Below are 23930 nucleotides of genomic sequence, written 5' to 3' on the forward strand. Positions count from 1 at the left end.
GCGGTGTTTGGTTCAGAAAAAAATTTAAATGATATTCATTTTCTCATGAAATACGTATTTTGAAAAAATGAATAATATCTAAGAAGACTTTTTTAAAAGAGCCTAAGTACCTATTTTGGGAAAATGAATCAAGACTCTTTTGAAAGAGCCTATGTAAACTCTACTATGGTGTTTATTATTATTATTATTTTGTTAAAAAGATGCACATTTGTGTGGCTTCAATATACACGTATACATCAGCAGAAAAAAAAAAAAAAAAAAACACCGTATTTGTGCAGCTTGCAGCTTCGATGTGGGGGTTCGTTTTTCGTTGCGTAAAAATATATATATATATATATATATAAGTAGATTTAAGAAAAAAAAAAAAAAAGAGAATATGTAACATATTTTCATGGGGCTTGAATGTTTGGGTCAGAATTTTTTTTACTTTGACACAGTGATAATTTTTTTTAAAAATATTTATTTATTCGGGTTTTGGCATGTGGTTCTTAAAAAAAAATTCAAAACCAATGACAGGAGGGTCGTGCGGAGAATGGAGTGTCGTGCAGAGAATGGTGATATTGAGATGAGGGAGAATTGTAAAGAAAATCCATAGCAAAGTGAACACCATACTTTAGGAATCCCAAGCATTGCCATCAAGTATCAATCAACCTTTTTTCTCCAAAAGATCCAAACCAAAATCCATTGGGATTGTTTATGCTCCCCATGTTTAATAAGATCTAATCCCATACCAGACCCACCAAATGAATAATGGTACAGACAAGAGAAAGTAAGAAATCTTTTAGTGGATAAAAAGAGGATGAAACTGTATTTGTCCTAAATGTGACATACTCAATCCTCTAACTATAGTTGTATGGATCATCCAACCTTGTTGGGTCTATCCATCAAGAGTTTCATGGGAATTGTTCTTGGGGAGAACTCTCACATGCCCCACCCTATTGTTTCCTCACCATTCCACCATGTTAGTTGCCTTCCACTCATGGACCTTCATGTTCCCTGCCTCTGCCCTACCCAAGCTTTGTCCTGTACCGAGGAATTTCGCATCTGTAAGCCATTCCAAATTGATCTCAGAGGATCGTGGAAACAGGAAATCATGTACAAATCATTCCACAACCCAAAATTTTGAACTTAAAGTTAGAAATTTGAAATACATGAACTGGAAGAGAAATCATTGAGAGACAGAAAAGGGGGTCTGAAAAAGAGCAAAACCAATCATACAATAGCCAAACGTTTAACAATAACCAAGTAGATATAGCCAAATTAACTATTTACCCTACAACCATATAATCCATGTATCTTGGCCATGTGAAGAAGCTCAACAATGGAATAGCACTGGCTAAAGGACTGCACCTTCACACACACACACAATATGTATGCATATATGCATAATACATTTTTTGGGATAAATAAAGACTTGCCCATTAATGAATCTAATGATAATTGGTGTTGCCATGTTATTTAATATCTGGGTGAGAAATATCCACTAGGCAACCTTAACCTTAACTAGAGTGTTATTTATGCTCCTATTTAGGCACTGAACCAACAAAAACAAAAATCACCCTCAGAACTATTACGAAAACATGTTTTATTATAATTTTTTTTTTCCCCTCAGGTATGCTTGGTATTAGAATATGTGGATGAGAAATGCTATAAATTTACTAGGGTGATATGTATTCTTTTTTCAAATTAAGGTACTGAATCAACAAGGAAACACTATCAGCGAAAAATATATATTTTATTGCCAGGAGAAATGTTACACCAATTTTACATGTGGGACATTGTCCTGCAAAGCATGATTGCTAATACTGCAACCAAAACTGAACGGAAAGAATATATAACATAAAACGCGCAGGAAAAAAAAGATGGAACGCCGGACCTGCTTCAACATTGCTACTGATAGAGGTTTCATTAAGTGAGATTAATATAGAAGTGTCTGCTCTATGTGATAACTGTAGGCTTCTCCCTTCCTGTGAAGTCCTTCAGCTTTGATACAGAGAGCGCCAGATCTAAGAAGAAGATTTGAATTATTAAAATATGGCAAAAGCATGCTTATAGAATTCAACAACGAACTAACCTATCAATGGTTTTAGTGCAATTTGGGCATCCGCATCATGTTTAGAGACATCTGGCTCAAATTGCTCAATGTACATTCTAACAGTTGCACCTGCTGATCCAGTTCCCTGCAATTCAAAACTAAGTTATTTTCTACCCTAGTAAGTAGTAGATAGATCCCCAAGAATAATGAGAGAGAGAGAGAGAGTCAACACGTACTGATAGACGAAAGATTATCCTTGATCCATCACTGAAAACAAATCGAACACCTTGCTTTGATGCTACACTTCCGTCTATCTGAGCAAATGTATATATCCAAGTAGAACGCATACAGCAGCAACAGTTACAAGGTTTTATCTATTAGTGAAAAACCACTAGAGAGTAAAAGATGAAACTTGCATAAAGTGCTTTATCTTACAGGATCGGTGTAGGCAAAGTCATCTGCGAATTGAAGGCTGTAATTTCCTGATACAGGAAATCTTTTTAGCATCTAAGATAAGATTTCAAGGAAAGGCCAGATAAATTTAAAGAAACCAAGTGCACAACTTACCATATTTATCACCTAACTTGCTCTTAGAGACTAAATCTCTGAGATATTCAACCATTTTATTGGCTCCTTCGGATTCACATTCCTGAATATAAACTTAATATCAAAAAGAATGAACCTCAGAGACAGTGCAACTTAATCCCACTTTTAAAGTTTCAAGTATTACAAGATTAGAACTGAAGTAACTGCAAAACCTGGCCAAGTATAATAAATAAATAAAATTAACAGAATCACACTTACTTCATAGTCATATCTAGCAAAGAAATTCCTTCCATATGTTGCCCAATACTCCTTCACAACATCAGAGACAGAAACCAATCTCTCCCCAGGTTTCTTGACCTTATTTTGATATGCAATTATCGAAAGCCAAGCTAACACCGCCCTGTTAATTGGAGCTTGAAATGATTCTACATGGTATGGAACAAATCATGGAACATATAAAAAGGACAATAAGTTGTTGTCCAACAAGAATAAACTAGCAATTGCTTGAGTGCTTCCTAGAACCTTGTGCACAACCAAATGTAACTTATAGGAATCAATTGCAGGAGTCAAGTTGGTCACTAAGCCAATTTGCAGTAGACACAAGTATAACAAGGACACATTTAATGGAGTAAAACAGAGGTAAGAAACGAGTTTATTCATGTTGGAAAAAGATTTAAGTAGTCCACAGACCGAAAGGAACTGAAGAATACTCAAGTCAGTATATGTAAACAAATACCATATGCCATCCTTCTCACGAATGTGGTCAGAACCGGTACCAAAACTCTCTTCTCCACAAATTGACAATTTCCCAGCATCCATGAGATTCCCAAAAAATTTCCAACCAGTGGGAACCTGAATCCAAAAGAGTCATAGTTTGTCAGGGCAAAAGAACCCCTATAGCCATAAGTGTCCTGTGTTGTAAACAATCAATTATCCAGGTAAAGCACAAAACATTAGTTCAAAAACAGCTAAACCTCAAAAAAGGGAAGATTCAATTTCTGAGCAACACGATCAAGAGCACCACTTGTGGGCATAGATCGAGCCAAACCCTACAACATAGAAACAGGGAGTGGGTTTTTGTGTTTCAGGGAAATATTTAAGAAAGAAAAGCTACAAAACTTTCCGACCTTAGGGCCACTCTGGAAGTATGGAATCGCTTTCGCATTGGCTGCAATAATTGCAACAGAATCTGAAGGAGTAACAAAAAAGTCTCTACCAAGAATCATGTTTCTATCACCATCTCCTGAAAATAATAAAAAGTAACAACACTAGAATCATGGTGAAGGCACATAACATATATTCTAATTCAACATCCATGCCAACGCTACCAAGTAAACAATTTGTGGATGATAAATAAAAAGACAAGAAAGAAAGAAAGAAAGAAAAAGAAAATTACGTAATAGTTACCAATACAAAGAACAATGAAAGTATCAAATTGTTGAACATTAAACACAACATATTAACCTTGAAGCACACTTGACTTACAACTAGGCATTATTGCTAAGCTCTCAGTATGCCTATGTTAGCATCTAAAAGTACACACACCCTTAATTGCCAAGCATACAGCAAGTTGTAGATTCAATTTTTTTTTTTTGTTTTTTGGATAAGGTAGCAAGTTGTAAATTCAGCTACAATTAATCTCCCCTCCCCCAACTTCCTGCTTCGATATCTCATCAAACAGTCTCAATTAAAATTTTAAGATGGCACGTTGAAAAATGATTCACATAAGTTTAAATTCTAATTATTTGGGGCTAAACAACTTGTGGTACTAATCGAAGAATAACTTGGCGGCACTGGATTCTCATTCTGGAATTCCAAACATAATTCATGTCAACAGAACATTGATGTCCATGACTTTGTTACATAGTCACATATGTTTGACTCCACATAATAACTAAAATATATAAATAAAACTTCTTTTTATTTATTTATTTATTTTATAAGTTAAAATATATAAATAAAACTTAAAAAAAAAAAATAGAAATGTATATTTTTTTTCCTAGTTGATAACCCCCCCCCCCCCCCCCCCGGCGGGCGCTTTTTCTGAAGGAATTGTTTGCACGCAAGAGGACCTGATGCTTCATAAGGCACCAGGTCCAAGTGACTTACCCCTTCGGGTCAACAGAAATTTACATTTGCTCTTAACATGGTGGTGAGACATGGAATAATATGCTCAGCGAGGTGTCGGGTTCAAGTCTCTGTGTCTGTTCCCTTATTTCGTCCGTTTGTTTAAACTGTTCACTTTGTTTGTTTATCTCTTTACGTGCGAGAGGGGACTGAAAGTGAGGGGGATGAAGACTTCACATAAATTGTTGGAAGCTGATATTAAAATTTTGGAGCAAGCACTGTTCTAACATGATTCAGAGCCTAGATTTCAAGTCTATTCAACTGTAGTGTAATTTTGCAGTCTTTACTGTCTATATCTATCTAACATTCCACATGCAAGACGGAGTCACGCATGAGGGAAACTGACAGTTTGATAGACATTGTTGGACCATTATTAACAGCTCAAGCTTTTAAAGTAGGTTATTATCATGGTATTATTGTCAAACGGTCCCAAGTTCAAACCACAAAATCACCAAGAACCAAAACACTTGGTACATATGTTCCCCCTTGTCCATTGACACTCTGTTTGCTACCTCTCCACGTTGATCCCTCTTACACCATGATGGGGAGCTTAATATATATTCCAAGATCCATAATAGCACCAACTATCAGGGCAACTAGTTCTGTAACAAGATACGAAGAAGAAATACATAATGATAATGGGCAATGAACTTATAGATTACATTGTAAATGGTGCATAAGTAATATACCTTATAATGTTATTGCTTATCCATTCTGATAAGGCAGAAAAGGATACATGACAAGCAAGAAAAGTTGTGCAGGCTCAAACCAATTGACTTAAAGTCCAACTTGAGCCAACGTTGAGCTTCACTAGAACTCAACTAAACTTCTCTGAGCTTTAGCCCATGTAGGTTTGGCTAATTCTGATTATTCATGAACCTAAAACTGAACTTCTTTATTACATTGTTCAGCAGTTTATTATAGCACCAGAACTTAAAATCAGTACAATTTACATGTAAGTACCAATCACTACATATTCAAAAAGAGCAAACACCTCAGTGGTTTCAAGTTATTAGTCATAACTTTATTTATATGTCCATTCAAGATAAGTACCATGAGGAGTTGTGTCGCTTCAATCTCCCCACACCTTGCTCAATTAATCACACAACTACCCAAGTTGAGCATTGTGCTACTCAAACTTAGTTTGGTAAGGAATCAAGCTTGAGTTTGGCTTGTTTAGATTGGTGAGAAAACTTATATGAAATTACTAACTATAAGGTAATTCCATTCTTAGTAGTGTGTTATCTGACAACTCAAGCATATTCCCACAACGCGGGGAATATGCGTCAGTATTAACTCTATTTTTCTACTGCCCTTTCTTTTCTCGAGAGGATGATGTATCAGTATTAACAAGTAACAACACAAAAGATTACTCTTATACTATCTGCACAAGAAGATTCAGAGACCTAATCCCTCCATCAGATTTATTGCTTCTTCTGCATCGCACATCCAACAAAGAGCAATTATTCTGAAAGCCTAGTCCGAAGAATAACACCATATATTCCTGGGTCCTCCACAAGGTTTCTCTGAATTAAATAATTATATTCCCAGTTAAGTGTGCAGTATTGGTCTGATCTCTGGCCTGTGGTTTGATGAATCAGAGCCAAATCATTTTCCAGAAGCATTCCAGTTGGTTCCTTCAACCAAGCCACTATTTATCAGTCGCCAGCTCGTTTTGAACAAGCAAACTACTATAGCTTTTGTAAACGAGTACTCATAGTAAAGAATAATATACAAGCACCATTGCAAGCTCTATGATACAGAAGCTGAGAAGTCGGGGAAAAGAAAATGTGTATAAAGTGATGCAGCTAAAAGATTATGTTGATATGAATGAGTGATAAGACAATGAACACAGAATTTGGACAGAATGCCCTTTGGAGATATTAGGGGCCAATTAAATTGAGGACAAGATAAAGAGCAAGTTAAGATGACAATCTGCAACAAAGATGAGTAATTTTTTCATAAAATGCGTGTGATGCGGAAAATGATTCATGTAGTTGACCCCAACTGTTTGAAATAAGATTTTTATTAAGCTAACAATACAAAATTTGATGACTCATCCCTTAGTCAATGTCAACTTTTATATCATTCAAGCTTCTGGTCTTTGTTTTCAAAATTTTCTATTTTTCATTTTTAAGAGAACAAAACCAGTTCAAGAACCACCTTGAGAACACAGAGCAAGTAATAGACACACTATATGATTAACACAAGAATTGCATCTTTTAATCTTTTCTACATACCATCACTTGCGGCTCCAAAATCAGGCCCATTCTCACCATACATGATGTTGACCAAATCCTTAGCATATCTGTTTCAAAAAATAAGTCAGAATTAATAATGGTTTGTAATAATGGTAATTTTCCATCCACTTCAGAGGTATTACTTTCTTACGTAAGATTAGGATCTGGATGACCATGGCCAAAATCTTCCAAAGGCACTCCATTTAATATTGAATCCTACAAGATATGAGAAATATCTGCACTCAAGAACTTCAAAATTCTTAATTTATAAAATATACTAGATGCAAAACATACCGAGCTTGCCCCTAGCTTGTCCACAAAGATGGGTTTTGCATAAGCACCCGTAACTGCATGCATGGCATCGAATACAAACCTAAAATAACGTCACATGTGAAATGATTCAGAATTATTCAGTTTCTCTCTGGTCTTCCTCCCTCTACCAAACATATTATTTAGGTTTACATACAAAATGAGACATAAAAGTCGTTCAAATTAGAAAATTACAAAAATTAGAGAAGACTAAACTGGTGGTCCGACTGCAATGAGAGCATTACGAGTTCGGCACCACCCATTTGGGAATAGTCTAAGGTGACATCGCCCATTTAGGAGGTGTTAGGTAGGCAGGGTGGTCCGACCTCAATAAGGGCGTTGTGAGTTTGGCACCACTTATTCAGGAAATGGTCTGAGGAGACAAAGTTGTTTCTTTTTGTAGTCTGAGGAGACATTGTTGATTCTTTCATCTACATTGTTTAAACATATGTATGAAGGGGAATGGTCTAAGGAGACATTGTTGATTCTTCCATCTACATGTTTTAAACATGTGTATGAAGGGATATGGTCTGAGGAGATATTGTTGTTTGTTTATCATCGGAGGAGACATTGTTGGTTGTTTACGGTCTGAGGAGACATGATTGATTGTTTATGGTTTGAGGAGACATTGTTATTTGTTTATAGTCTGAGGAGACATTTTTGATTTGTTGGTCGGTACTTCATTTGAAAGAAAATCATCGTTAGTCAGATTCGCACTCCATTTATCACAAGCTCCCATATATTCTTACAAAGGGTATCGGCAAGATTGTGTTTGAGAATGCATTGTCCAAGTTCGGCGTTTCAGATATTCACGCACCAATTTGAGGGGGAGTGTTAGCAAATATGATAGCCACGGTTTATGAAATGACTTACCGTATTAGCAAAGATCAGATTATGCTATAAAATACGCTTTAGAATATGCTTTGGTGTGATTTAGATTTGACTTAATTTCATTTCTTGTAATATAAGCATGTGCTCTTTTCATCCGTAAATACTAGAGTTGTGAATGAGTGATTTATCTCATTCAAGCCTTCACACAATTATCTCCTTTCTATTCTTTTTATATTTCTATTAATACAAACCTAAAATAACATCACATGTGAAATGATTCAGAATTATTCAGTTTCTCTCTGGTCTTCCTCCCTCTGCCAAACATATTATTTGGGTTTACATACAAAACGAGACATAATAGTCGTTCAAATTAGAAAATTACAAAAATTAGAGAAGACTAAAATGGTGAAATTTTGAAATGAAACAGACTAGGGGCGGGATCCAAGTGAAATTCAAAGAGAGTACATATATCGAACCCGTATCTTGAGTTCCAAAGTTGAACTACAATGCTAATATTATAAAACAAAATAAAAGGTAGAAACACTGAACTGAATCTTTCTGACAACTTGAGAAGTAAATTTTTGCTGAATTCAGTACTTATGAGAATTGTTAATTATGACGATGAAGCAATACTAGTTTTTATTACAAAATATTCCAAATTTGCATTTTAGGGGGGTAAATCCTAGGAAAAATTTCCTCCAAGAGAAAATTTTGTTTTTTCCCAATTTAATGGCTGTCAGATTCCATGGTATCGGTTACTATGGAAGTTTGAAATATATTTACTAAATAAAACTAAAACGTGAAATTATAGTGGCGAATAATCAATTTAAATTTATGCCGGGAAGTTCAGGTCAACAATATAAGATGTTTACTTATCAATGAGACAAATGACAAAAGAATAAAGAAAAGAAAAACTTCATATGGTACTATAGATTGGATATATTTGTATGTAACTTTAGCAGGACTATAATTGAATACATGGTATTTAACTTTAACAAATCTCGAAATATAAATGGAATGTAGTGAAAATCGAAGGAAGCGAACATTTTTCATTATCTAGGCTTGATTATTCACAAAGAGAGAGAATTTGGATATGTTAATCATAAAACTAAAACAAAATGGGGTAATTGGAGGAGTATTTCTAGCATATTGTGTGATCAACCTATACATCTAAAATTGAAAGGCAAAAAACTATTACACCAGTCATGTTTTATGAGATAATGTTAGACGGCTAAGAAACGGCATATTTACAAATAAGCATGGTTGAAACACAAATATTGATATGGATATGTGGAAAGACAAGAAAGGATAAAATTAGAAATGAACACATCCATGCGACGGTTACAGTAACACCAATTGGAGATAAAATATGAGGAAATCGATTAAGATGGTTTAGCCAAATTAAGTGAAGACTAATAATTGCACCAAATGAGAAAGACGGTGTGCTAATGCTTCACATTTAGGGTGGTGTTAGAGGAATGGTGACAAGGAAAGAAATATAGGTTGAGATAGCAAGAAAATATATGCTAACTTGTTTGTTGATTGAGATTATGGCCCTAGATATAGCAAAATGGCATGACAAGATTCATGAGCAGACCCCAAATGGTTGGAAAAAGTTTATTGATTTTAGTAGTGGAATGTGTTGGTCCAAATGTAACTGGTTGACAATTGGGTTTCCTCAATTTTCTGTCTCCAGAATTTGTTAGAGAAAAAAGATTCAATGTAAGAAGTTACAAGGATGAAAAAGACACAAGTGAGGTAGAGAAAATGACAAGCTGATATATGGGCTACGATTTGAACATAAATTATGATCCTAGATAGAGTGGTATAGCGAAAGACCTGAATAACTGTCTGCAATTAGATGGGAAGGGCTTTATTGAATTAGTAGAGATTACACAAATTTCACATGGACAAATATGTTAAAATGAAAAATACATCATACAGGAGCGTACATCTGAGTATGACCCAAATTTATAAAGGAATATATTTGTTTGTTAAGGAAGTATATTTTGGTTACTAACCCATCTATTATGCTCACATCTGTTAAAAAGTATGCAAGAAAAGATTCATGATTATTGCAACCCCCCTTCCCCCTCCTCTCCCCAACACCCATATATCCATTCACCTTTAGAAGGAAAGTAAATAAATGAAAACCACTTAATAGAACAAAATGCTACCAGGTATTACCACCAGGTCAGAGGGCATTCATTGCATACCTGAAATCTGACCGTGCAAGAAGACTTCTGATTAGTGAAAAATCAAATACTTCCTGCAAATAAATCCATACAGTTATTGAGAGATAATCCACAGAGATTGTCATACTAAAAATACAAAATAGCAGTTGGTCGTGACATGAATTATCATATTAAAATTATAAAGATGCATATTTTGATACCCAATCCACATGAATTATCAAATATTTAGTTCCTCACCTCCATTAGGTCCAAATAGTCAGAAACAGGGTCAACTACTTCGACACTGAAGTTCCCATACTTTGTAACTCCAAGATTAGAGAGGTCAACATCTGGAATTTCTGCCATCTTAATTTCAGAGATCTGCATAGACATTCATTCCATTCGAACTTCAAATGCAGAAATTAATAAACTAAAGTGGGCCGAACTCAGGTTACAATGCTCAGACAAATAAGCTGGTTGATATCATCAAGTTGAAGTTTGACTTGAAACATTTTGGCACCTCACATCAAGTGAAATGTAATTCACAGAATTCTCAAATTTTGGCATCTAGTGTCAAATGAACAACATTTTGAAAACCAAATCTTTTATGGGGAACAAAGGAAAAAGAATCCAACAGTGGAAACAACATGAATAAAGATGAAATAAGGTAAAGCAGTGATTTTGGCAAAGACGAAAGATGAGAAAGGAAAAACATGTTATGAGCAAAATATGTTTTTATTTGAAAATTAAGAAGTTACCCAACCAATAAATGTAACATGCTGATTCTTTAGTTCCCAACATAGAGCCAGCTACAAGTGTTTACGAATGCAGTCTAATAGCATGGATCTTTCATATAAGCTGGTAATAAACTGAATGTTCCACCCAACTAACATGGTCATGGGATATAATCCTTTAAACCTGCTGCTCACTTTTATTAATTTGTGTACAAGGAGCCTATCCAACTTGTGCAGAATATACAACGGAATCAACAGAACAATCTTAATAATTAGTTGCCGGCATGAACTTTGCATAAGATTACTAGTTCAATGAAGCAAAAAACACCGGGTGGAATGCCTTTTAAGCTGAGAAAACAAAGGGAAAGTGTAGAGAAGAGGTCTAAAAATCATTCTCTACAGGGATTATAATATCAATGGCCCTCAAAACTCATCAATTGCCCTCAAAACTCATTGGATTTGCACGTCTCCAATTGAGAAGCCACCACAGGCACCATGCACAGTCAACAGGATCTAAACAGCTAACTAGGCTTTGGAATATTATAAAATAAATAAAATAAAATAAAATGTCAGAATATTGTTCTTCCTCATCTGTTCACAATGCCACAAAGAGTGGAATTAACATCCTTCTCCACCGTTGCCCCTCATTTAATTCATTTAGTGTACTTAATATTTCATTTGGAGATATGCTTCTAAGATTTAGCTTTTCTAATGACTCAAGAATGTTTCTGCAAATCAAATGTCTAATCTCATTCTCTGCAAGAGTTTCACCTCTTCACTCCCCTCTACCAGGATAGACCTTAAAGCATTGTTCTTCATGCCATAGCTAGTGCAGCTAGTCCAAAGAAATAAAAACAGTATATTTTTTTCATTGATAAACAACTCTCTTGAGAGTATGTCACCAATATGGATAATTTTCTTCCATAATGTAACGAACTGCCTAAAATTTAAAGAATTTAACAAGCAGAGTTTTTCATAACCTTCACAAGGGGGATTAATTCGGCTACAAATGCAAAGTTTAATTAAGTATCATCAGATGCGAGGAGTGAGGGCCTTAAAAGTTATGGTGCTCAAAGCAAAGTTTTTCCACCTGTCAAACAGAAAGTTTGTTGAACTTCAAACTACTATAAAACATAAATGAAAGGAAATCTCTACAAGAGAAGCATGTATTTAGACACATCCATCACCCTTGCAAATAATGACAAATTTTATACAGAGGATATTTCCTTTTCAATAAATACTACTATCTGTTCAGAGAATTTTCATACATCATGAAGTGCGAGACACATATTTGGTTTCTTCATATGGCTAATGTACAAACGGGAGTGTGCAGAGGAGAGTGGATTTGCTGTGTATATAATTAGGAATATAAGGCTTACTAGTTATCCATTTATCAAACAAGTAGCAATTATATTTTATAAATTGAATATGAAGTAGCAATTAATTCCAGGCATTAATATAGTGGAGATACTTACAGAAAGTGTGTTCCCATAGATCTTGTCGGTGATGGATTCTGGTGCAGGTTGCCCACTGCTGTAATTAAACTAGAAATGAACAGAGAAAAGAATAGCATTATGCATTAGAAAGCATCAACCAGTTGAGTAACAAGTAATTTTATATTGGCATTTTGTGCAACAATTATCTTCTGCAAAAAAACTGTGGCAATAAAGTTGATTATGACCTATGAATGACGAGGAAATTAGAAAATTTTGCATTGACACAAGGATTTCGCTCAATAAACAAAGCAATTGTTACATTGAAATTATGCAATGAAGTGATGTTTAAATTGTCTAAACATGAATGCACATACAAGTTTGAAAGTGAGCAACTCTGTGAATGAAACAACGAGTTGCAAATTTAAAATGCTTGAAATCAATTATATCCATGAGTTTGAGGGTAGCAATTCACCTTGATACCCCAATCATATTCAGGACCACCAGGATTATGACTGGCACTCATTATAAAACCACCATTGGCCTGTGAAGATAGTTTTTCTTATTCGCAGCAATGAAAAGCAAAAGGATACTGAAAAGGATCCGAATAAGGTCACTATATAGAAAAAAAAGATAGAGAAAAAAGAGTAGCACATGCTTGCCTTCCTCTTCCGGATTACAGCAGAAACAGCTGGAGTTGACATAATACCTTCCCTATTATAATAAGGTTTTATCTTTAGTTTCCACAACCAAACTCATCAAAGTAAAACCACATTGCTGAAATGAAAGATATCTCCAGAAATCCAAAAATATCCATGTGATTCTCCACCAGATAAATAAATAAAAGAGTTCAAATTCAAGATAAGAAAATGACATAAATATCTTTTAACCATTTAGTTTCTTCAAATGCTTATGAATCTAAGCCTTTAGAATTGGCCTATGTTTAAATTGAATATATAAAAATCAAATTCACTTCCAGTTATTTTGTAGGTAGTTTTCCTTTTTCAAATATTTACTTACGCAACCTATAAAACTAGCAATTGAACAAAACAAAAACCAAGTTATTCATTTTTCTACAACAAAAAAATAAATTTGGGTTGGCGAATTATATAATTAAGGGGGGAATAAACTCAAATTCAGAATAACTCAATCATGAATCCATAGCAGATTTAATTTGGGCCATGATTAGTTCACGGTATTGGTCTTGGAATTTGACACATATCTGGAATTGAGGATATCCAGTTCTAATTTAGGCATTTGAATCACTCACAGTTAAGATACTCACTTGCCAACCAAAATTTTACCAACCCCATTCCCAGCGGCGATCTTAATAATTATCTGCATATAAAATCCAAACAAAATCAAGAAGCATAAACAGATGAATGAATTCGAACTGATACAATTTAAGCACCAAGTAACATAAAATAACCTGTGAAGCTTCTTTATTAAAATAACGACCATCACCTCCTAACACCAACAATCCGTTCTTGTAATCCTCAGGCGGCAACGAACTAAACAATGACTACATATACAAAACCCTTACCAATAGATAAAAAGCACAATTGAAACACAACCTAAAACATTAAATTTAAGTATCACAGCGTAATAGAAATTCAAACCTGAATCCAGTTGGCAAGGTAATTTTCTTGCATAAATACTTTAACCTGAGCATAAAACTAAGAGTTAATATTCTAATTCAATAAGAACTCAAAATTTTCAACAGCAAAGAAATTAAGTAATGTTGCATTTGGAAGTAGTGAATTGGCGCCTTGAATTTGGAATTTGAGGAAATTTAGTTGTTTTTTTTTTTTTTTTTTTTTTTTTTTTTTTTCAACTCCAAATTCAAGGGGACTATTCCAAACATAACATAATTCACAGCCAAAAATAAATAATAATGATCAAGTAAGAGAACGAAGAGAGAAATATACCTTCTTTCGAAGACCGCTCGTCCCGGTCTTTTGACCTTCGATCGGCTTCGTTGGAACTGACTTAATCTGAAAAAAATTATAAAATAAAATAAAAAGTGAGTGATATATACACGCATTTATATTTGACTACGCATATACATACATATATATATAGAGAGAGAGACCTTTATGCCTTCAGCAAGTGTGGTGGATGGGGAAGAGGAAGGCGAAGAGGCTCTGATGGTGAGTGAAGAAGATGAAGATGTGAGAGGGTGTTTGGGAAGTGAGAGGGTGGGGAAGAGAGGGGATGAGCTGAGGAGAGAGGAAGATCTGATCGGATGAGAGAGAGTGGCATTGGATGATGATGATCGTGTGAGTTTGGGAGATGATAATATAACGGTCTCTAGTCTCACAGAGAACGCCATGAATCACTGTTCTGTACTTCAAACTCTAGAGAGAGAAAGTGCTGAAGAAGATGATGCTGAGTAACTGATTTATGATTTGAATACGAAGGGAAAGATCCAAGACATTGTCTGATTGATTAGTAATATCATAATTGGTTATTGAAAATTGAAAGTCACAGTTGCCACATGGCCACTGAACGCTTATCTAGAAACTACAGAGTTCTCGTGAGCTGCTTTATGAATAATGATTTTTTAATTTTTTAAGGATTCAGTGGGCCAAAGCCCAAATAAACCAACAACAAACACGGGTCATGAAAAGTCCAACTATATTTTCAGCCATATTTTATTTTATTTTATTATTTTTTTTTTTTTGGGGGACGCTTTGTAAAATCTCAATATTAGATGTAAATTATTCTTTACTTATTTTCTTTCTATATAATAAGATTCTAATAATTCAAACAAATTCTAATAACAAAAATATATATATTTGTATCATCTTTCAAGAAAAGTCGATATCAAACTCATTTTTGATATTTCAATTCAAAATTATAATTCAAATTCGTTAAAAGTGGATCTCAAATCAAATTGGATCACAAGTCAACCCTGCTGAACCCTATTCTTAGTTTGAAATTTTCAAGTTTGTTCTGGATGATATATTATTTTTTCAAATGAAAGGTTAATGATTCAAATTTTCATGAAATAAAGAGGTTTGATGTATTACCTATCATTATATATATATATATATATATGACAATAGAAAACATTTTCCATAGTATCAGCATACAAAAATTCACAATTTTCTAATTAAACAACACTAATTATAGTGCAATTTTCACTAATTCTCAAAAATCATATATATATATATATATATAACCATCCCTAATCCCTAATGCTTTTCGAATCCTTGAATATTTTATGAATAACTATATTCTAACACTTTTTCGTATATATATTTTGAACGATTTCTAGCTTAATATTATTTTTTCTTGACATAATTATTGCTATTTCTCAAAACAACTTCCAAATTATTCCAATACCAAATATATTGCACAATGTTTCAAAGAAAGAAAAAGAAATATATATATATATATATATTTGAAGGATTGTAACAAAATATGGTATTTGTTTTGTTCAACAATTGTTCAATCAGAGTAGCAAAAGTAAGTGAAACGACTTTCTTGTAATTTCAAATTTGGGCTGTTTCTCAAGCAAATACTTATTTTCCTTTAAAAATAAAAAAAAAATAAACATTTTTAGAATTTTCGGTGGATCTAAATAAAAGAGTTAAAAAGCAGCCATGATGTTCAATCTTTTCGGACAGTTATGTATTGTTCAAGCTCTTTTGTTTCACAAATTTGGTGAATTGTTTCTACATGTGTTGCCAAGTCAAAGTAGCCAACTCTTTTTTCATGAAAAAAGAGCAGTTTTACCACAAGAGTGTTTTCACTTTTCACTGATTTTGCGTCATTGTCAATTTGCGATCCTTTCCTCCGTTGTATTTTCAACAAGATCATTCCCTTTAATTTTTGCAATTTTTTATTTTTATTTTTATTTTTTGTTGCCTTTTGTAAATAACAGCCATTATCATTTTATGTGTTTCAAAAGATAAAATAGTCCAAACTGTCTGGACTCTTTGTATTGAACCTTCCAACCCTACCGACAATAATAAATAAATAAAAAACCCACAAAAATTAACCTAACAGTGAACGCTTATTTAATTTTTATAAAACTTCAGCACAAGTAAGGCATTTTATCTAAATCCACCCGTACCAATTTAATGTGATATATGTACATATATATACGGGTGGATTTAGATAAAATGCCTTACTTGTGCTGAAGTTTTGTAAAAATTAAATAGGAGTTCACTATTAGGTTTTCTTACATTATCAGGAATTTAGACACCTACTTTTTTTTATTTCTAGAGAGACTTAAACATTTATCTAATAGAAAGGGGAGAAATGTCATTAAGGTACAACCTTTTGATGATTAATGTGAGAGATTGGATTGAGAGAGTTGGAAAAAAAAAAAATCATAATAATAAAAAAAGGTCTTGTGTTAAATTTGTTTTAAAAATATTAAAAAAAAAAAAAAAAAGGAAATAAGACAAATAGGAGATGAGAGTAACATTTTCCATATTATCTTGACTTAGAGAATCAGTAATGCAACAAATTTTATTTATTTATTTTTAGTGTGACAGTGTTTTCTTCTGACCCAAACCATTTGGTGTGGGGCTTGCCAATTGCCAATAAACAGACCCCATGCTTTTTTTTTTTTTTTTTTGCTCCTACATCCTCATGGCACTTCCTTCTCCTACCTTTTTCTCTCCAAAAAATAATAATAATAAAAGTGACAAGTCGCCGTATCATATTAGCTGTAATCATAATTATAGAGAGCCATGTCAGTCCACCACTCTATACTAAGAAAAGAATAATAGTATCGCGATAGCTTTTGTGGTGAGCTCTCCGATCACTAATAAGTAAATTTGTTTTAAATAATTAATTTGACTTTACACATTTCAAAAAAAAAAATTATCTCAATTATGTGATTAAACAAAAAGAGAAAAAATGAATTTGTTTTTGTGTTTTTCACAAAAATAAATTCCTAATTTTTTTATATGATTTATTCTTGTTCCCTGCAAAAAAAATAAAATGTATCCTCTTTATAATTAGTATAATCCCCTTTTGTGCAAAAAAAAAAAAAAAAAGTCCTCTTTATTCTCTTTTATCATCTAGCCTGAAAAAATATGGCCCGCAAACCTCAACTAAAAAAATATACTCGTAAGAGAAATGCCATTGGTTAAGTGGATCCTACATGATTTCAACTTATTATTAGTTTAATTTAATTTTCTATGGATTACTGGAATTAGAAATCTGTGGATTGAAACGGAGTTGAAAATCAGTAAACTAAGCCGTACAATAGTGGGCCCACTGTTCAAAGCTTTTCCCATTTAAAAATAAAATTTCTCTTAAATTTGTTATAAAAAAAAAAGGTAACAAGTGGTGAGGAAGTTAAGAAATAAATAAATAGAAAAATAAAACGCCACTCAGAGATTCATATACGAGTAGATTCATCCCCTTGACTACTAGAGACATTAAGACATTTCTTCGGCTCTCTGTTTCAAGCGTGCTACCTCTCTCTCTCTCTCACATCACGAAAATGGCTGAAGAACCCACTTCAGGTTCGTTTCTGTTTTCAATTTCCTTCCTTCCTTCTTAATCTGCGCGCGCGCGCGCATATGTCTCTCTCTCTCTCTATATGTATACATGGGTATGTATACATGCTGATACAATCAGCTGTATATTTGAAAATCTTGTATTGTTCCAAAAATCTTGTTTTACAAGCTTATGATTCTTTATGTGTAAGTTTTCGATCATGGGCTTCTTTACATATCTATTGAATTGTATTCTTTGAAAGAATTTTGCATAACTAGATCTTTCTTTCTTATACAGGGAATAGATCTTTTTCAATTTTTTTTTTTGGGTTTTTTTTTTTGTATGTGTATCTTTACATCTTGATGAGTGAATGTGGTTCTTATGCCATGGAAACATAAGACTTGGTTCTTGGGTTTTTTGTAGAATTGTTTCAGTAAGCAAATATGGGTTGAGTTCTCGTGATATTGGGAAACCAAAGGGTCCTTCCTCTTGTGTGAATTCACTACATGTCAGGTTATTTGGAGCTCTTAAATTAAAAACTTGATCTGGGATTGTTAAGGGACTGTCTAGGAAACCTTAATCAAGGCTAGTATGGATTGGTAAACACAGGGGGTCAGAATATACACATCCATAACATGGGAATTTACTGTTTTATCGTTTCTAATCCGTCTAGTTTAGATGTCCTAAGCAGCTCCCTATTTGTTTTCTGTAGCCATTGTCTGACATGTTTATGTAGTCCTTACAAAAAAAAATTATGCTGACAGTCAAGTTGGGATAAGGGTTTTGCTGATTTATTGTGATTGTGTAATTTAAGCAGGAAAAACTTCCTAATTGCATCTTTGTATTCATCATACCTTTTCAAGCAATCATGTCAGTGTGGAATCCGTATTAAAAGAAGATGAAAGATTCCTTTTCATCAATCAATACAATTCAATCTTTTTACTGCTGCAATTTTGTTTATCTCAAGTAATTTTATTTATGTAGATAATTCCAAAGATCTGCCTTCAAATAAAGATGGAGGGTCACAGGGGAACAGTTCACTGGTTGTTTCCTTTGGAGAAATGTTGATTGACTTTGTGTCAACAGTGCAAGGAGTTTTGCTTGCGGAAGCACCTGCCTTCGAAAAAGCTCCAGGTGGTGCTCCTGCTAATGTTGCTGTTTGTATAGCAAGATTGGGAGGTTCTTCAGCTTTTATTGGCAAGGTGCACTAAAATATTCTATTTTCTTCGTCTACGTTGTGCAATATATTAGTTTAATCTCAAGTAAGAAGTACAGACACATGGTTGATACTTCTTGGACACTTGCCAACCGTGATGGACAAGTTCTGGTCATTGACATATAATTTTATAGCAGCAAAACTTAAGAGAAATCAGATTAAGTTTTATGTACCTATTGAAATAATGATCATGAAATATAACATTTGTTAAATATTTTGACCAAACAAAAAAATACATGGCGGCTTTATCTAAAGAGTGTGCATTGGAGGAGGAGAGGAGTCATGGGAATTATGTGACTAGTCTTGCTTTCATTGAATTCTGAAATGTTAGGACTACACGTTTTAGGTGCAGCTGCATGACTAGTCTTCATTAAATTCTAGAATATTTGGACACGGGGATGCAACTTGGTTGTTATGTTACTGAATTTCTCATAGACTAGGTTGTTTACACTTCTTTAATGTTTTGGCTTAACTAGTTATCTCAACAGCAATGCATTTTATGTCTGCTTTTCTGCTTATGAATGCTTATGTTATAGTCAAAAGTCATGTTCCTGTTTCCACTGTCTCAATTAGTGGAAAGTTCCTAATGTTGCTGCACTCTGTGTGCAATTCCATTGTCAAAGGCTCCTTGTCTAACTTAATATTTATGAATTCTTGGCCAATTGTATACTAGGTAGGCAAGGATGAATTTGGGTACATGTTGGCTGACATTTTGAAACAAAACAATGTCAACAATTCTGGAATGAGATTTGACCTCAACGCAAGAACTGCACTGGCATTTGTGACACTCAGAGCCGATGGCGAGCGTGAGTTCCTGTTTTTCCGTAATCCTAGTGCTGATATGCTTCTTCATGAATCAGAACTTCATTTTGACCTAATAAAGCAGGTGTGATTTCCTGTCCCCTCCCCCGCGCGCGGGGTGAAATTTAAGTTCCTTTTCCTTCCTTTGATTTGGAATAAAATACAAGATTTATTGCGTCTGGTTCAATGCAGGCAAAGATCTTCCACTATGGCTCAATTAGTTTGATTGAAGAACCATGTAGGTCAGCACATCTTGCTGCAATGGCCTTTGCCAAAAAGTATGGTACCATCCTCTCTTATGATCCAAATTTGAGATTACCATTATGGCCTTCAGCAGATGCTGCTCGGCAGGGAATAATGAGCATATGGGACCAAGCAGATGTTATTAAGGTTAATTTTTGAATACATTAGATTTAGATGGGAAATTCTTGAGATTTTGCTAAGGGCTAAAATAATAGCATCTTAATTGCATATGTGATACATAACAGGATCACCATGTTAATGAATTCACCGGGGTTTTCTAATGAACTGGCAGATAAGTGAAGACGAAATATCATTCTTGACTGAAGGTGATGATCCTTATGATGATAATGTGGTGCTAAAGAAGCTATTCCATCCTAACCTTAAGCTTTTGGTTGTAACTGAAGGATCTAAAGGTTGCAGATACTACACCAAAGTAAGCTTATCTGTTTATCATTTTTGCATCATAAAGTCCATGGATCTCATTAGAACACCCAAAGTAACCTATTTTATATGCATCTATTGGTTTTCATCGGTAGAAATGACTGGTACAAAGTTTGCATGGTTTTCTTCATAATTGATCTTATTGATGATTTTCATTAGTTTATAACTAGGCACCTAACAAGTTGAACACTCCAATTTATGATATTTGATTTTATAATTTACCAAAAAAAATTATAAATCTGGAGGTGACTTAGAACACGTACCTCTTGAGAGGATGTGTGACGTTTAATGATCATAAGAACTTATTCTTGGTTTGCATGTGGAGGTTAGGTTGCATATATTTGCCGCTCCCTAGACCTAGCAATGGTGGGAGTCTTGGCTAGTGTTTTATCAAGTTGAGATAATTTCCTCGGGTGGTTTGATTTTCTATTCATATTATTTCTAATCAGCTGAGCCATTGAAATTAATAAAAAATTATGCAGCAATTCAATGGTAGGGTTCCTGGTGTTAAAGCTAAACCTGTTGACACAACTGGTGCCGGTGATGCATTTGTTGGTGGGATGCTGTACAGTTTAGCCTCTGACGTAAATCTTTATCAGGTATATAATTCTCAAACGTGTTGGGACTTGGGAGAAATCATTTGGTTATGATGTGTTTCATGTTTGCTTCTGATTATTTGTGTATGTAGTACTACATCCGAGTCTTATCAGATCCTTATGTTTTATTTATATCAAACCATCCATCACTATTAATCTTATAAAAGTATGCAATGTTTTTGTTTAGGGTTCCCAAATCTTCACATAGTATACTAAATCAGAAATATTCTATATGCTGCAATGACCATAACAGAAATGCTAGATAAATAAGATATTTGCCCAATTATCATTCACAAATCATAGCTTCATGCTATGTTACCTAGTAATTATTGAAAATCAGTATCTATGTCTCTGTTTCCAAGAATAAACTAGGAAAGCTCAAATTTCATCTTTGTGAAGTAGTTTTTTGGAGATAAATGTATAAAACACATTTTGTGGATCTTTATAATTTGGATGAACAGAATAGATGGAAAGCATGATGGAAACTTGCCCTTGCTCCTACAATTATTGATCTTTATTACACACAAGCTAATACATAGATGAACATTATGAAGCAAAAACATGTTTTTGGATTCACCACGATAACTTGGCCTTTCATGATTGTTGAATTTCCCTCGTGGCATGTGGAGAAATAATATGACATTGCTGTCCTCTAGGGCATGTATTTGAGTAACTGCTGAATGATATACCAACCATAGTCCTTTTCCTTTAGAAATACTAGTTCTTTATGCAATCTTTGCCCATTGTATTCATCTATATCCTGCTTAGATAAAATTTTGAATTACCGGAATAGCACATGCATTATCTCACCAAAAGGCTAAAACATTAGCTTAGAGAAGTAAATATTGCATTTTGGTTCACTACTTACCATCTGGATTAAGCATTTGGTCTGCAATTGACTTTTTAACCAACCACTTCTCGGATTTAGGTGAACAAAATAACTGCAGTTCAGTATGAGATATTGAGGTTCAGTTCCTCTGTAGACCTAATTCACAGGTTGACATAACCATTTAGGTTTTGATCTATAAAATAATATTGATTATGATTTATTTGCAGGATGAGAGGCGGTTAAGAGAAGCTCTCCTTTTTGCAAATGCTTGTGGTGCCAAAACTGTAACCCAGAAAGGAGCAATTCCTGCACTACCAACAAAAGCAGCAGTCCTTCAACTCTTAAAAGAAGTAAATTCATGAGAAAAAGTCACAAATCATCTTATTTCTTCTGTTCATTTATATCAAGTTAATGTAATTTGGGTTCCCAAGTGTGGGCAACAGTGAGTTTTTTGTTCCCTTTTTGTCGCTGTGTACCATTTTTCTCTTTATTCGATTATTAACAAACCGATTAAGTTCCATTTCTTGATGGCTTATTGGAACCAGTTGTAGTGGCACAAAGAAAAGATGAAATGGTTTTAGAGAAAAATGGGGGTTCTTGTAATGTCTTGTCGGTCTACATTTGGTATGGCTTTAAATGGAGCAAAAAGTAGCTTGTGGTGATGGTTTTGCATAACCATTCTGTGAAAGCTTATATGGTGATGAACAATGTTAAGCAACAAAATGACATGAAATCCTGATTTTTTCACCAGAAAACTGTACCATAAGCTTATCACATATCAGGTCTTCTGTTGAGAGGCGTCGCCTTCTCCAATTACATTCTCATGTGCAGAATTAGTAACCAGGTGTTGCTGTTGTCATATGCAGATGTTGTGCGAAATCATCACAAGCTTTACCGACTGTATTTTACTCGTCTAAGCATAATTCAGTTTTACATATTTTCTTATTACAAAGAAGAGAAATGCTAACAACAGTCAGGCACATTGTGGAGTGTGAATTGTTGGTCCACCTGCAATTTCACAGGGTTTGTGGGAGCCTTCAAAATTTGTAGTTTAGTTGTATTTTATATCATTTCAAAGTAAAAGGTTAAAGGGTTCAAGTCTTTTTAAGAGTACCGTGAGAGTCAAATAATAATAATAAAGGTGAACTATATTAAACTCCCATTTTTTATTTGTGTTTTTTACTAAACTCCCTTTTTCTATTTTTTTTTTGTCAAAAATCCCTTTTTAACTATTAGGGGGAGGTGATTTAACTAACTTCCATTAACTAACTATTAGAAGGGGGGTGATTTAATTCTCAAATATATATATATATAGCAAATAAATTTCAAGAAAAAAAACCTAGATTTATATTGAAAAAAAAAAAAAAAAAAAAATAGGTACTATTTCTGGTAGTGTCCCTTTAATAAATCTATATAAAATAAAAATCAATAAAAACCAAATAAATGAATGCACAATATAATTCTCAAATATATATATATAGCAAATAAATTTCAAGAAATAAAAAAAAAAAAAAAAAACTAAATTTATATTGGTCTGAAGGCTAGATGGAAATGAAAATATATTTAAATAATATTTAATGATACATATTATATATACCATTATATTATGATACAAATTATATATAATATTATAATGATGGGTAAATAAAAAATGTTGAACAAGAAGAAGAGTATATGTTGTTGCAATGGTTTTTTTTCCAATATAAATCTAGGTTTTTTTTTTTGAAATTTATTTGCTATATATATATATATATATTTGAGAATTAAATCACTCCCCTCTAATAGTTAGTTATCGGAAGTTAGTTAAATCACCCCCCTCTAATAGTTGAGGGGGATTTTTTGACAAAAAAATAGAAAAGGGAGTTAGTGAAAAACACAGATAGAAAAAGAAGGCTTAATATAATTCACCTTA

The 23930-nt window shown here is 33.7% G+C and overlaps 2 protein-coding genes across 3 annotated transcripts; one reads left to right on the forward strand and one right to left on the reverse strand.

Annotated features, from left to right (window-relative positions):
* Nucleotides 1–1714: 1714 nt before the first annotated feature.
* LOC132312609 (phosphoglucomutase, chloroplastic) lies at nucleotides 1715–14947 on the reverse strand. Of its 2 annotated transcripts, XM_059811030.1 has the most exons (22): nucleotides 14522–14943; nucleotides 14358–14423; nucleotides 14049–14093; nucleotides 13859–13951; nucleotides 13715–13767; nucleotides 13092–13143; nucleotides 12905–12973; nucleotides 12472–12540; nucleotides 10521–10643; nucleotides 10305–10357; nucleotides 7243–7321; nucleotides 7100–7164; nucleotides 6949–7016; nucleotides 3709–3824; nucleotides 3556–3630; nucleotides 3318–3433; nucleotides 2840–2981; nucleotides 2603–2684; nucleotides 2471–2517; nucleotides 2272–2349; nucleotides 2075–2180; nucleotides 1715–2006 (listed from the first exon to the last, which is right to left on the reverse strand). In XM_059811030.1, exons 1-22 carry the CDS (start codon nucleotides 14759–14761, stop codon nucleotides 1939–1941), a joined length of 1905 nt encoding a protein of 634 aa, XP_059667013.1. In that variant the 5' UTR covers nucleotides 14762–14943; the 3' UTR covers nucleotides 1715–1938. The 2 variants fall into 2 exon arrangements, 1 of the variants encoding a protein (XP_059667013.1); XR_009483306.1 differs by lacking the exons at nucleotides 1715–2006; nucleotides 2075–2180 and having other exon boundaries at nucleotides 2603–2695; nucleotides 14522–14947.
* Nucleotides 14948–17793: 2846 nt separating this feature from the next.
* On the forward strand, nucleotides 17794–22621 carry LOC132312610 (probable fructokinase-7). The gene is made up of 7 exons (XM_059811031.1): nucleotides 17794–17918; nucleotides 18877–19094; nucleotides 19782–19994; nucleotides 20102–20299; nucleotides 20445–20585; nucleotides 21076–21192; nucleotides 22246–22621. Exons 1-7 carry the CDS (start codon nucleotides 17897–17899, stop codon nucleotides 22378–22380), a joined length of 1044 nt encoding a protein of 347 aa, XP_059667014.1. The 5' UTR covers nucleotides 17794–17896; the 3' UTR covers nucleotides 22381–22621.
* The last annotated feature ends 1309 nt before the right edge of the window (nucleotides 22622–23930 follow it).

The sequence above is a fragment of the Cornus florida genome, unplaced genomic scaffold, assembly GCF_030987335.1.
Source record: "Cornus florida cultivar Cherokee Brave unplaced genomic scaffold, ASM3098733v1 CherokeeBrave_3.0.0_Hap2_Chr06, whole genome shotgun sequence".
Taxonomy (NCBI): domain Eukaryota; kingdom Viridiplantae; phylum Streptophyta; class Magnoliopsida; order Cornales; family Cornaceae; genus Cornus; species Cornus florida.

Bases quoted from the DNA above. Each gene is read 5' to 3' on its own strand.
- LOC132312609 (XM_059811030.1), bottom strand. From the start codon at position 14,761: ATGGCGTTCTCTGTGAGACTAGAGACCGTTATATTATCATCTCCCAAA. The intron at 14,094-14,357 runs GTATATTTCTCT...TTTTATGCTCAG, and splicing joins CGAGCGGTCTTCGAAAGAAG to GTTAAAGTATTTATGCAAGA. The intron at 10,644-12,471 runs GTAAGTATCTCC...ATGTCTATGCAG, and splicing joins TCTATGGGAACACACTTTCT to ATCTCTGAAATTAAGATGGC.
- LOC132312610 (XM_059811031.1), top strand. From the start codon at position 17,897: ATGGCTGAAGAACCCACTTCAG. The intron at 19,995-20,101 runs GTGTGATTTCCT...GGTTCAATGCAG, and splicing joins ATTTTGACCTAATAAAGCAG to GCAAAGATCTTCCACTATGG. The intron at 20,300-20,444 runs GTTAATTTTTGA...ATGAACTGGCAG, and splicing joins ACCAAGCAGATGTTATTAAG to ATAAGTGAAGACGAAATATC.